General features: G+C 30.0%; 1 protein-coding gene across 1 annotated transcript in view; it reads left to right on the plus strand.

The window, feature by feature from the left end:
- The window catches only part of LOC124496176 (uncharacterized), a 32,491-nt gene extending 20,238 nt beyond the window's left edge, over nt 1–12,253 (plus strand). Inside the window, 8 exon segments of the mRNA XM_075733297.1 lie at nt 5,823–7,500; nt 7,571–7,732; nt 8,087–8,690; nt 9,604–9,680; nt 9,836–10,273; nt 10,398–10,967; nt 11,051–11,535; nt 11,537–12,253. Coding sequence (XP_075589412.1) covers nt 5,823–7,500; nt 7,571–7,732; nt 8,087–8,690; nt 9,604–9,680; nt 9,836–10,273; nt 10,398–10,967; nt 11,051–11,535; nt 11,537–11,950 — 4,428 coding nt within the window. The 3' untranslated portion in view covers nt 11,951–12,253.
- The last annotated feature ends 1,701 nt before the right edge of the window (nt 12,254–13,954 follow it).

A 13,954-nucleotide genomic window follows, 5' to 3' on the forward strand; every position in this document is an offset into this window, starting at 1 on the left:
TACTGGTGTATACAATGTAGGTCTTAAGATTGTCCAGGGAATTCATTTGAAATTGTAGAATTATTTACACGAGCTCCAAATATATTACAGGAATTATCATTAGATGGAAAAAAATAAGGAGAAAAATTTTGTCCCATATCAAATAACCAATCTGTCGACGAATGAATTTTTTTTTTTTGCAAATGCATGCATTTCCATACACACACAGACACACACACACACACTACTACAATGGTAGAAGAAATTCTTGAATTTTTTTTTTCTCATTCATTCATTCTTCAATCACCAATTCGCTGTTTTTGAATTATGATGAAGAAAATGTAAATAATTTATAATGTATATATATGAAAAATGATGAGAATATAAGAAACCCAGATGATTATAATGACGTTGAAATGAGCACCAGTAACATCAGGGCAAACGAAAAAAAAAATTTTAAAGAATTTTGGAAGAATAAAAATAAAAAAAATAATTCTACGATGCATTTTCATTTTTCAGTTCATGCACACACGTTTTTTTTGGGTAGATATTCTGCCTTTGCAATTAATAATGCAATAATAATTTATTTTTCTCTCTTTTTTTTATAAAGAATTTTCTTTTAAATTTCATTTCAATTCATCTGAATTCCTATTTCGAAAATCGGTACTATTGATGATGATGTTTCATGTTTCGTGTCGTTTAAAATTTTTCCATCTATGGCCAAAAAAAAAAAACGTTTTTTCTTTTCATTTCATAATTTTCTTCATATAAAAAATCGTAAAAACCGTATCTAAACAAAGCTTAGCGTGCATATTGTATGCGAAAAAGAGAAGAATTGGCAAACAGGAAAAAAAAATAGTATAAATGACGGCTCATTGGAAAGTTTTTTTTTCTCCTTAAATTTGTTCATTTTATAAACGGAGAGAGAGAGAGAGAAACAGAAAATTTTCAAAATGGAAAATGAGTTTTGTGAGTATTAAAAAAAAAAAAAATTCTTTGGTTGTTTTTTTTAGTTGCTGGCGGTGGTGGTGCTGGTGGTGGTTGATTTCAAGAGTACCAAGAAAAAAAAATCATCATATAAGAAGTGATGTAACCACTACTGATGCATCATTTTTTTTTTTTGAATCTTCATTTTATGGAACAGACACACAGACACACACACACACACACGCAAAGAGAATTATGTGTAATCATCATTTACCGTGTTAAATAATGCATAACTAAAGTTTATTATTACTTTCTATATTTTTTTTTCTTGTACAAAACACGTTCCGTCATATAGTGGAACCAAAAAAAAGAAAAAAAAATTTTCTTGAAAGCAAAAAAAAAACCAAAATGAGAAATATTCGTGATGATGCCCTGTGAATGAATGAATGAATGAATGAATGTTTGTCCATGTAAAAAGAGAGAAAGCAAACAACAACAACAATTGTTTGAGAAAGAACAATGAAAAAGTACCCTTTTTATACATTGAATGTTAATGTTTGTTTCGTTTCATTTTTTTTTTTTTTTTTTGGTTGTATGGTTGATTTTATTCAAATTTTTTTTTACTTCTCTCAACCATTTTCATTTTCATTGATTGAAAAAATATTCTTTGAAGTTTGTATGGGTGGATCCATTTTTTTTCCCCCATTCACTTCATTGTGTGTACAGACTTTTGTTGAAGAGCCTTTAAAATGTTTTTTTTTTAGTTTTTGAAGAGGAAAAAAAACAAGAAATCTTTTTTCCAATTCAACCATTGGTTGGTTGATTTGGGGTTCGGCAGAAGAAGAAGGGTTGAATTTTTTTATTTTTTTTTGCCAATAGTTTGAAAAACAAAAAACAATCATTTGTTTATTATATAATAATAATAATATGCATACGAAAGAATAATAATGATTCACATCATCATCATCATCATCATTTTAATTTTGTTGCAAGAATATTCCATCTTTACTAACATACACACACACACACATTTGTGTGTGATGGTTTTCAATTTTCATCAAGTTCAATAATGTTTCCCAAATATACAATTCTTGTACATTTAGAATTTTTCTCTCTCTCTTTTTCTGATTCTTTTTGTTGTAAATTATTCCATTTTCTTTTTTTTTGCAAACCATCCAAAATTGTTCCATTCATTCTTCATTTCAAACACATAGATTCTATACTGAATGAATGCTAAAAGTATGATTCTTTTCATTCACAAACTTTGCATACAAAAACAGAATAAAAAAAAATTTTACATGCAGATTTTTTTTTGTCTGCCTTTTCTTCATTCTTGTCGAAAACAATTCTTGTCATTCCATTCGTATAGCCATTGTTGTTGTATTTATTTATTTATTTTGATTGTTTAAAATCATTCACTCATTCAATTTGTTGTGTTCTATAGAAAAACAAGTTGAAAATGAATATATACTTTATATATGAATGTGTCCAAACGTAGTAGGACAATCTATATAAAAATCGTAGACAAGCAAAATGACATTGATGCAATTTTTGATTCATCATGTTGACTTGTTTATGATGATGATGATGATGATGATGATAAAATCTAATTTTGTCGAATGAATTTATTTATTTTTTTATTTTTTTCGTTGAGTGGATAATAAAATTTTATTATCATCATCATCATCATTATATTTAGTGAAACTTTTACATCATCATCATTATCATTGAAACATTGAATTTGAAACAAAAAACAAATTGCCATAATAACAACAAATATGAATATGAATTTTCAATCAAATTGGTTCCTGTTGTAATAGAATTCATTGTTTTTTTTTTGAAAAAAATATAAATGACAATATTATGGAAATATGTAAGTTTGTAATGGTAAGAAAAAAACCATTCATTTTACCTTATTGAAATTTTTTTTGTTTCGTTTCGTTTCGTTTCCCAATTCACATATGTCCTTTGTATAATGGTTGGCCAGAAATTTGAATCAATTGATTTTTTATTGAATAGAATTATATATGCAAGTCGATCATTTTGTTTGTCTATGATCATATTCAATTTCGTACTGGCAAGACGACAATGGACAGAGAAAAAAGTTTTAAATCGAAAAATAACAGAATGGTCAAGAGAATTTTTTTTGTTTTGTTTGTTTGTTTGTTTCCATTGCACGAATTCCTGATCTGTCTGCTTGTCATCTATTCATTCATTTATTAAGTCAGAATTCTGTGTGTGTGTCAGTGCATGACCATCATCATCATCATCTAGAATTTCGTGTTTGAAGAAAAATTGTCCGCAAAATAGTGGGGGTGGAAAAACAAAAACAATGGTAACAGAGAAAAAAAAATGAAAGTAAAAACGAAATTTTTTTTCCTGTTTTGTGTGCGTGTCTATTGATAAGTTTTTCTCCACACACAACAAACAAACAACACAAATGTGAACGTCATTTCATTGTCCCAAGAGAGCTAAGAAAGATGTTCAAATTTTCATTTTGTCGTTGCCGTTGTTGTTGTTGTTTTTTCATTTTTCTTGGCTCCTATTTATATTTTTTCTTGGCCATCAAGAATCATCATAGAATATATAAAGTCAATAGTTATGATGCGAAAAAAAAATTTTTCATATCGACCATATAATTTTCATTGCACCACACACACACTGAAAAAAAATTGTTTTTGCTGATCCAGAACTTTTGGTTTCCCTCGAATCGCATCAAAAAAAAAAAAAAAATTCTAGAATTCCGGTTATTTGAAATTTATGAATATTCGTTGTAAATAATTTATATTTATTGATATTAATGTACACACACACACACAGACAATTTCAACTTTTTTTTGTTTTGTTTTTTGTTTTTTGTTTCATTTGATTTATTATTATTTACCTTTACTGTAATAATAGAGAATATGCAAAGATGCAAAATCCAATAACGCACACACACACGAACACACACACACACGTTGTTACGCATTTCGTGATCATAAGTTTTCCTCTATCTTTTTTTTTGCGAAAAAAAAACATTACAACATCACAATCTGTTTGCAGTTTTTCTCTCTCTTTTTTTCTTTTCAATTTTTCCGTGAAAAAAAATCGTGGTTATTTATCCAAAAAAGAAAGAGAAATTTTTTTTTCAATATTTTGACATTATTCCATATGACAATGGTAAAGTGTGTTTGTGGAAAAAGCATTTTTCTATTGAATTTTTTTTTCTTTCATTTTTTTTGAATATAATGACAGTGGTGTTATTCATTCATTCATATTTAACACTTATAGCAATCGTTTCTGTCTATTGGTTGTTTTTTTTTGTGTGTGTGTGTATTTAATACGTTAAAATCTGAATTGATCGTGGATCGATTGTTGACAGTTTTTTTGTTGTTGTTGTTGTTGTTATTGTTGTCATTATTAGCGGTAATGTAAAAGTGAGGTTAGGGTGAGAGAGAGAGAAAAGAAAAATTCTTCACTTGTTATGGAATAAAGATTTTTTTCCACACACGGTAAGTAAAAAAAACCGAAAGAAAAATGGTAATTTTTCATCATTTACACAGTGTATCACTCTCTAATGGCAATTTCTTTTTTTTTTATATGATAAAATTCAAAAGAATTGAAAATCGATTATTATATTATCACTCACCCCCCCTCCATCACTTTTCGATACCGTTACTTATCTTGTTTTCTGTTATATGGATATATATTTGCATCGTGCTTTTTTTTCATGGATTTGACAATAATCAATTGATGGAAATCATCATCAGTCATCATGATGTCTTTAAGCGTGAACTAAAGGTACTGGTTGCAGCACGCTTCAACGATCCAACGCGCACACACACACACACTCTTACGTGTGGCCTCTGTTGAATTTTTTTATTATTATTTTTCAATTTTTAATAATAAACCAAAAAAGAAAAAGAAAAATTGATAAATTCTCTCTCAACATCGTCGATTCTCAATGTAATGATGATGGTAAAGATGATGATGTGAAAATCATTCAGCTGTGGTTTTTTTTCATTCTTTCTTTTTTTTTAGATGATGCATGCACACCAAGAAAATTTTCACGTTGTTGTTTAGGCGAATATTTTTTTTTCTCAACAATATCCTCATAATATCGGTTGAAAAATCGATTTTTTTTCCCACACACACAAAAAAAATAATATCAAACGATTTCAAGTGAATATAACCAATGTTGGTCCCCAATGGACGTTTATATTTTATATCCTCACATCTTGGAACAACAACCAAAAAAAAAAAAAAAAAAATTTGTTTGATTTTATCACACAAATCTTCATCATCGAAAATTCTTGTTATTGAAAATAATTTTACTTCATTGATACCCGTGTATTTCATATGATTTTTGAATGCAAAAAAAAAATAACTGGCTTGTTTCAGGGTTTTGTGTGATTTTTTTTTGTTTGCCATGCATTTGTCCATTTGTCGCCGGATATTCACAGATCGATCGTATACACAAGCAAATAACAGTAGCAGCATCAACAACAATTCTCGATTTGTATTCGATAATTACCTACAATTGTGTTTGGTCACGTAATCATCGACCAATATTAACACACACTACATATATATGCGATTCTTTCGTGTGTATGTGTGTTTGTTCGGAAATAAAAGTTTGTCGCATATTAATTCCTTAATTCTTTTTTTTCTGATCTTTTTTTTTGGTATTCGTAATCGTCAAAATAGATTCGACAGTTTGTTTCGAAGGAAAAAATTGCAATCATTTTTCACTTTTCTTTCTCTAGATTTTCAGCACATTTATTTGAAACGAAAATAAAAAAAAAAATTACAATTTAATTCCTTTGTTTTTTTTCCTCTACCATCTATTTCATTAGTGAATTCATTAGTGTTGTTTGTGTTTGTGTTTGTTCAACATTAATCTAATATAATTTGAAATTTTCTATTTTCACTAGGATGTTGGCCAATTTCGTTGTTTGGCTATAAATCGTGCCGGTTCTATTGGTCATCAGGCACGGATTGGCATCATTGGTCCACCATATGTACATCCGATTGCTGATCAAACGGCTGTTGTTGGCCAACAATTATCCATACAATGTGCCTATAGTGGATATCCAATTGAAGAAATTTATTTTGTCAAATCTAAACGTCGTCTTCCATTTGATGAAAGACATTTGATCACACAAATTGGTCATTTAACTATTACACAGATCGATAAAAGTGATGATGGTGATTATTCATGTATTGTTATTGGTGAAAATGGACAACGTGCACAGCAAACATTTCGTATTAATACGGTTATGCCACCGGTATTAAGTCCATTTATATTTTCTGATGCATTGGAAGAAGGTACACGTGCAACCGCCGTTTGTTCAGTTATTTCTGGTGATCCTCCAATCACTTTACAATGGCTTAAAAATGGTCAACCATTATTAGGTCAATTAACAAGATCAGCTGATCCACATATACAAGTGCTCAATATAAAAGAATTTATTTCATCATTAATAATAACAAATATAACTAGACGCCATCAAGGTGTTTATACGTGCCTTGCAACAACACCGAATACTAGTTCAAATCGTACGGCAATAATGCGTGTAAAAGCACCACCTAAATGGCTAATAAAACCTGCTAATAAAGTAGCAATAACACAGCCAACAATTAATCCTTTAATACCAATGGATAATTCAATGATGATGATGATGATGACAAATCATCCAAACAGTATGGTTCGTTTTGATTGTTTAGCTTCAGGCAATCCAACACCTGTGATACGATGGAAATTTTTACGCATGAAACGTCTTATATTAAACAATATGGATGTAAGAAATAATAACAACGGAGAATCATCATCATCACAAATAGAATCAGTGCCAATATTAAGTAGTCCACAGATTCATGTACTTGAGAATGGTTCATTATTAATTCGATCAATTGATAAAACAAAATTCGAAGGAATATACTTATGTGAAGTATCCAATGGTGTGGGTAAACCATTGGAAGCTCGTGCTACATTGACCATATATCAAACACCACAGATACAAGTGAAAGTAATTCCACATGGTAATGATGGTGTTGGTGGCAATAATGGTGCACATAAATTACCATCAACAGTTCAGGATCATGATCAAGTGATACAATTGGCCATTCGTCATCATAGTCAAGTGTCCTTATCATGTACTGGTACTGGTGCCGTACCAATATTTATTGGCTGGTATAAAAATGGTCAAGAAATCAATGTATATGATACAAGTTCAATTACATCAACTAGTTCATTTCGTATATTTGAATCATCCGGTACTGGTACTATATTAGCCGGAAAAAATCATGGTAAATCATCATCATCATCATCAACATCAATGGATATGGGTAAACAATTTGGTGAACGTACAACAAATTTATTGTTTAAACATGTTGGCCGATCCGATACGGCACAATATGTTTGTTTGACACGAAATTCTTTTGGCATAACACATCGTATTGTTATGCTACATGTATTAGAATCTCCTGATGCACCGGAATCATTGAAAGCAATTGAAGTTGGTAGCCGTACAGTAACATTAACATGGTCGATTGGTTATACTGGAAATCTACCATTATTATCACAGAATATTGAATATAAAAAAGAAGCTGGTAAGTTCAATTTACAAATGGTACAATGTCATCAACATTATTAATTGTTATTTTTTTTACCACTTTATAGATAAAACCTGGCATAATGCATTGATGATTAAATCCAATACAAATACAGTGACCATACATGGCTTGCAACCATTGACACCATATGAATTTCGTGTATCATTTGTCAATGAATTAGGTACTAGTGAACATTCACGTTCAATTACATTGACTACACAGATGGAAGGTAATTATGACAAAAAACAAAACAAAATCAATTCTAAATGGAATCGGTTCATTCATTATTCAATTGTAACAACAACAACAACAACAACAACAACAACAACAAAAAGTTTTACCGACAAACAAATAGTTTTTTATTTCACTGACAATTGTTGTTTAACTTTGTTAAACACACACACTTAGTTTCCCGTGTGCATGTATGAGAGATAGAGAGAAAGAATTGGTTGGAATATGGTATTCTGAAAGAAAATTTATTTAAAAAATGAAAACTAATTTTTTTTCTTGTTTTTTTTCTCATTTTTCTTCATTGGATCGGGAAATTATAACAACAACAACAACAATAACAACAACAAAACAGCACCTACAGTTATGCCGGACAATGTACGTGCCGTACCATTAAGCACACATGCAATACGTCTTACATGGTCGATACGATTACCACCGCCACCACCACCATCATCACCACAATCATCTCATCAACAACAGTCACATCCGTCCGATTCATCAATTGCTACAACTACTACTAGTGATATTGAAATAATTGATGGTTTTTATATTGGTTATCGTATTATTTCAACCTCATCATCATCATCACCGGAAACCAGTAACGTTGCTGGTAGTCAACAATCACAATCATCATCATCATCATCCACATTAGCCGGTATCAATAATCATCAATCATTGTCGTATACATATAAAACTATATCGAATTCACCAATACAGCCATTATATTCAAAAATGTCAACTATTGGAAATAATAATTGGAAACAATCATCATCATCATATGGTGGTGGTGGTATACGTACAAAATCGACACCAAATTCATTTCTAATCAAATTAAATAATCAATCTACATCAATTGAAATGGATCAAACATCAACATCGATGATGATAACAACATCACCATTTCATCAATATTATGAACATATAATCGATACATTACAGCGACAAACATTGTATCAGTAAGTGATCATCATCATCATATTATTTCATCAACTGGTTTAATTTCAAAAAAAATTCCAATTTTTTTTCCTGTTCAAATTTAATGAAAATGAAAATGAATGTAGAATCAAACAAAACACTGAAAATGCCAGTTAGATTAGAACAGAAAAAAAAAATTTTTTTCCTTCTACTTTAATGATAAATGAAGTGAAAAAAATTATAAATTATTTATCTCAACAAACGAGAGAGAGAGAGAGAGAGAGAGAGAGAGAGAGAGAGAGAGAGAGAGAGAGAGAGAGAGAGAGAGAGAGAGAGAGAGAGAGAGAGAGAGAGAGAGCTTTGGTCATTTATTTTTATATATATATTGTCTATGATGATATGACCTACACTGATCCATTGGATCATTGCAACAAAAACAACAACGAAAATAACAATGAAAAAAAAAATCTAATTATAAAACTTGGTAATTTGTAACCATACAGCGTGTGTATTGTTATTGTTATCAGACATCTTTTTCATGTTCTCCATCATTCATTCATTTTATATTTTTTTCAGTAAAATAATGACAGAACAAAATAACTGGTCGAGGTTTTTATTTTTGGGTGTTGGTAGTAGGGGATTCTCTTTTTTTTCGTATCAAAGACCGAAAGACCATAGTTCCTGTATAATAATACACCTATATAACAAAAAAAAACAAACCACCATCACACACACACACCCACAATGATAATAATAACAATACAATATAACTTGTTATATGTTTGTTATTATTACATTTTTTTGTTGTTGTTGTTCATGTTTCATTTCATTTCATCCTATTAAATTGTGATTGTTTTTTTTTCATTAATTTTCGGAAAGAAAAAAAACAGAAATTTCTCATCCATTTTTTTTGTTTATTTTTTTGTTGTTGTTGTTGTTGTTATTCCCATTTAGATTCATTGTACAGGCATTCAATGAAAAAGGTGCCGGACCATCATCGATTGAGATTACTGCTCGTACATTTGCTCATGGTAAGTAATGGTTGATTTCTGATTGCTGATGATGATGATTAACGATGAATTCATTCTTTCATTTTTTTTTCATACTTTAAAATAAATTATATTTTGTACCAAACAAAACAAAACGAACAAAACAACATGTGCAACCATTCTCATTCATATATTAGATCCACCAAGACCACCAAATTTTCGTATTGAAAATGTATCCACACATGAAGCATTACTTTCATGGGATTATACATCGATCATTTCACGTGATGGTATTTATCTTATGTCATCGTCATCATCATCATCATCGTCATCGTCATCTTCGATGGCATTGATTGGTCAAGATGGCAATTCAATACAACAACAAGATAATAATGGCCCATTATTAGTGGATGGTTTTGTTATTTCATATCATTTAGCACAAAATTATGTTATTGATGATAATAATATTGGTACAGAAGATTGGCAATCGATTACAATTAGTTCATCATCAACATCATCATTTATGTTACGTAATTTACGTTGTGGTAGTGAATATGTTACACGTATTGAAGCATTCAATGAAATGGGTAGCGGAAGACCATCGGAAATGATTCGATTTTCAACGCTTGGAAGTCGTAAGTTTTTTTTTTACTAGCTGCAACTTGAATGATTTTCTTTCCCATTTTTTGATGTTATGTTGAACAATGGAAAATTTAATTAATTTCTACTACTAATTTTAAAAAATTCATTTTCAAATAGCTCCAATACCACCGGATAAATATGGCAATCATTTTATCATATCGAACATAACATTTGTAATTATCAATTTGGATCTTTGGTCAGATGGTGGCTGTCCAATCACCGGTTATAGTATTAAATATCGTACAAGACGTCATTATCATCGTAACCTAATAGGATCATCCAATAATAATAATAATAAAAATAGTGGTGGATGGATCACATTATCCACACATCTGATGCCTGAAAAAGAAAAACTCATTATTCGTGATCTATTACCAGGAACATGGCATGATTTAATAATAGCAGCACAAAATGATGCTGGTAAACGTGAATCGGAATATAGTTTTGCTACATTGACGGAAATCGGTGCCACTGTTGAACCATTACATGCATTTGAATCACGAATGGCAACAAATACTGGAACTACTGGAGCCGTAACAATTATTGGTACATTATTTGATGATCCAATGATATTCATACCGGCCATTTGTACGATCATCGTTTTGATTGTTGTCATTTCGACATCAATATTTTTGTATGTAATGCGTATACGACAGGAAGCACTGCAGATTGCCAACGATGATACATGTATGTGTGTGTGTGTAATTTTGTATTGCATGTCCAAAATATTTTTCATTTTAAATTCTTTTTCTTTTTCTTTCACATCATAGATTGTTCTCATAGATCAAGTACACGTTTAGATGAAATGTCACTTAGTTCCTATCCGAATAGTAATGGTATATGTAAAAAATCAACATCATTAATGAATGCAACAAAATTGAATGGAAAAGTACATTTAAGTTATGAAAAAAATAATGGCATGATAATAAATAATGGCGAAACGGAACCACTTTATGAACAGACAAATTTTGCAACAGCCATTGGTGGAAATCATCAACAATCATTATTAGTAAATAAAGCGGCAACATTTCATAAAAGTCCACATCATCAACGAACCGTAATGAAACAATCGATTGGTGAAACAAATCTATTGGAAACGATTGATCTAACATCAACAACAACAACAGCTACAACGGTTAACCAACATCAACAACAGGATCAAGATCAATCAAATGAAAGTTATAGTTTTGAACCAATATTTGATCATCGTGATCCATTGATTGGACAATATTTTAAAACATTACAAACACGTTCATTTCCATCATCAACAACAACAACAACAACAACAACTTAATCATTTGAATAATCCATCACAATCATCACATTTATATCAGATGCCTGAACAGATTAAACGTGAACATTTTCAACAACAACAACAACAGCAGCAGCAACAGGCAAATCTAATATCAAGTCTTAATCCAGAAATTGAAATGATCGATATAATTGGTGATGAAACTTGTATGATGAAAAAATCTACATATCATCAGCCATTATTATCATCGACGACGACAACAACAACAACAACAACAACAATGACGACAAAACCATGTAATGCATATATGACAACATTTGGTATTGTTAGGCCACAACAACAACATCAACAACAACAACAAGGTAACATTATCAATATTCTTCATCAACAACAACAACAAAAACCTCAACCTCAATGAATTTGTAGAAAACAAACACACACACTTACACACAGATTCCATTGCCAAAAACTCATGAATGAAAATACAAAAAAAAGTGATATATTTATCTATCTCCATAAACATAGTTTTTTTTTGCTGCCGACCATTTTGTATTTTTTGATTTATTATTACAAATTTTTTTTCCTTTGCTTCCACAATTGTATAAATTGATTGATATGATTGATATGATTTTCAATTGTTTTTTTTCTTGTTCCGGATTTTTCTCTTATCTGTTGTTTGTGTTTCTGGTGAATAAATAAAAAAAAATTTTCAAAACAAAAACGTTTTTAATTGATATGAAACGAAAATATTCTTTTTGTTGTGGATTCATCATATGATTAACATCAATCATTAATCGATTGTTGACAGGATTATACATCGATAACGATGATGATTCATGATGACAAGATGAGTCGATTGAGTTCATGTTGTTATTTCTTTTCTACACAATCATTGTGAATGTAAACATACACACATGCACAAACGTTCAAATCAATTTTGACTGCATAAATACTTACATCAAACACATATGAGAAAAATGTTCCAATGTTGGAACACATCTATACATCACATCCTGTGTGTGTGTGTATGTTTACCGAAGAAATGTTGTTGTTGTTGTTGTTGTTGTTGAACAACGGGAATAAAATTCTACAAATATGATGATTTTCAAGTGTTCAAAAACAAATTCAACTCATCAAAATGGAATAAATTCTTTTTTTTTTTGGTGAATTTGCAAACAACAACAAAAACAACAAATACCAGCAGCAGCAGCAAAATCACAAGTAAATGATGTATATATTCGAAAACTGTGAGATAGTAGTAGTTCTAATATTTGAACATTTACAAATCAAATCATCATCATCATCAGAATCAGAATTAGAATCAGAATCAGAATTGTTGGATTCACATTTAGAATCTATTATTGAAATTTTTTACTTCTATTTTTCCATCTACAAATGATCTTCGTCGTCGTCGTACATCGTTATTTGGTTGGCCAATCTATTCGGTTGTTTGTTGTTTGCCCGTGTTTTTCTCCGTGTGTGTGTGTTAACAAACATTTGTGAACAAATATACACCATCGAGGGAAAAAAATGATCGTTTAACTTTTCATCATTGAAAAATTGTTTGTCATATGTTTCCGAATAAATAAATTTCGCACTTTTATTCACACACACACAATTCTTCATTGATCAATGAAACGAATGCAAACAAACTAAAAGACAAATGTTGATAAACAAACATTGATAAATCAAATACGAATTTTTTTTTCTTTTGAGACAGAAAAAAAATTTAAATGACAATTTTAAAAGGGAAAAAAGTGAAAAATTTTATTCCATTTCGAATATTGAAAAAATTGTATTGTCTTGTCCGGCATTCTATAGAAATTCTATAGATTGACCAATACACGAAAAAAACGGTTATGGCGAAGATTTAGCTATTTTTCGTGTTAGAGCTTGATTCAAAATCAAGATATCAACATTTTCATCATCATCATCATCAAACTTTAATTTCAAAATGCTTGTTTGTCTTTTGTTTCTGAATTTTTTCATTTTATTACTTTGAAGTTTTGGATTTTTTTCATCGCCATCTCCAAAGTTTCAAAATGATAATTTTTTTTGGAAAATCGTGTAATGAAATTCGTCATTCTTGAATGATGAAAAAAAACCAAGAGAAAAAAGACACGGTAACTTGACAAACGGGTTTTTATTTTCATTTCGAGAAACAAAACAAAAAAATTTCATCACATTTTTTTTCATTTCGAATCCAGTTTCATTTGTTGTCCGATTTCTTCATGTGCTGTTTTTTTTGTTTCATTTGATTTATTGACTTAAGTGTTTTCTAATGTTTTTTTTTCTTTTGCCAATTTTTGATTGTTAATTTTGGACTACTGTATCTTTTTTTTCATTTTGTCTCTCAAATATCGGATACAAAAAAACATCATCATCAACTGCCGGTAAGAATATGTAGAGAGAGAGAGAGAAA

This window comes from Dermatophagoides farinae, chromosome 8 (assembly GCF_024713945.1).
Source record: "Dermatophagoides farinae isolate YC_2012a chromosome 8, ASM2471394v1, whole genome shotgun sequence".
Lineage (NCBI taxonomy): Eukaryota > Metazoa > Arthropoda > Arachnida > Sarcoptiformes > Pyroglyphidae > Dermatophagoides > Dermatophagoides farinae.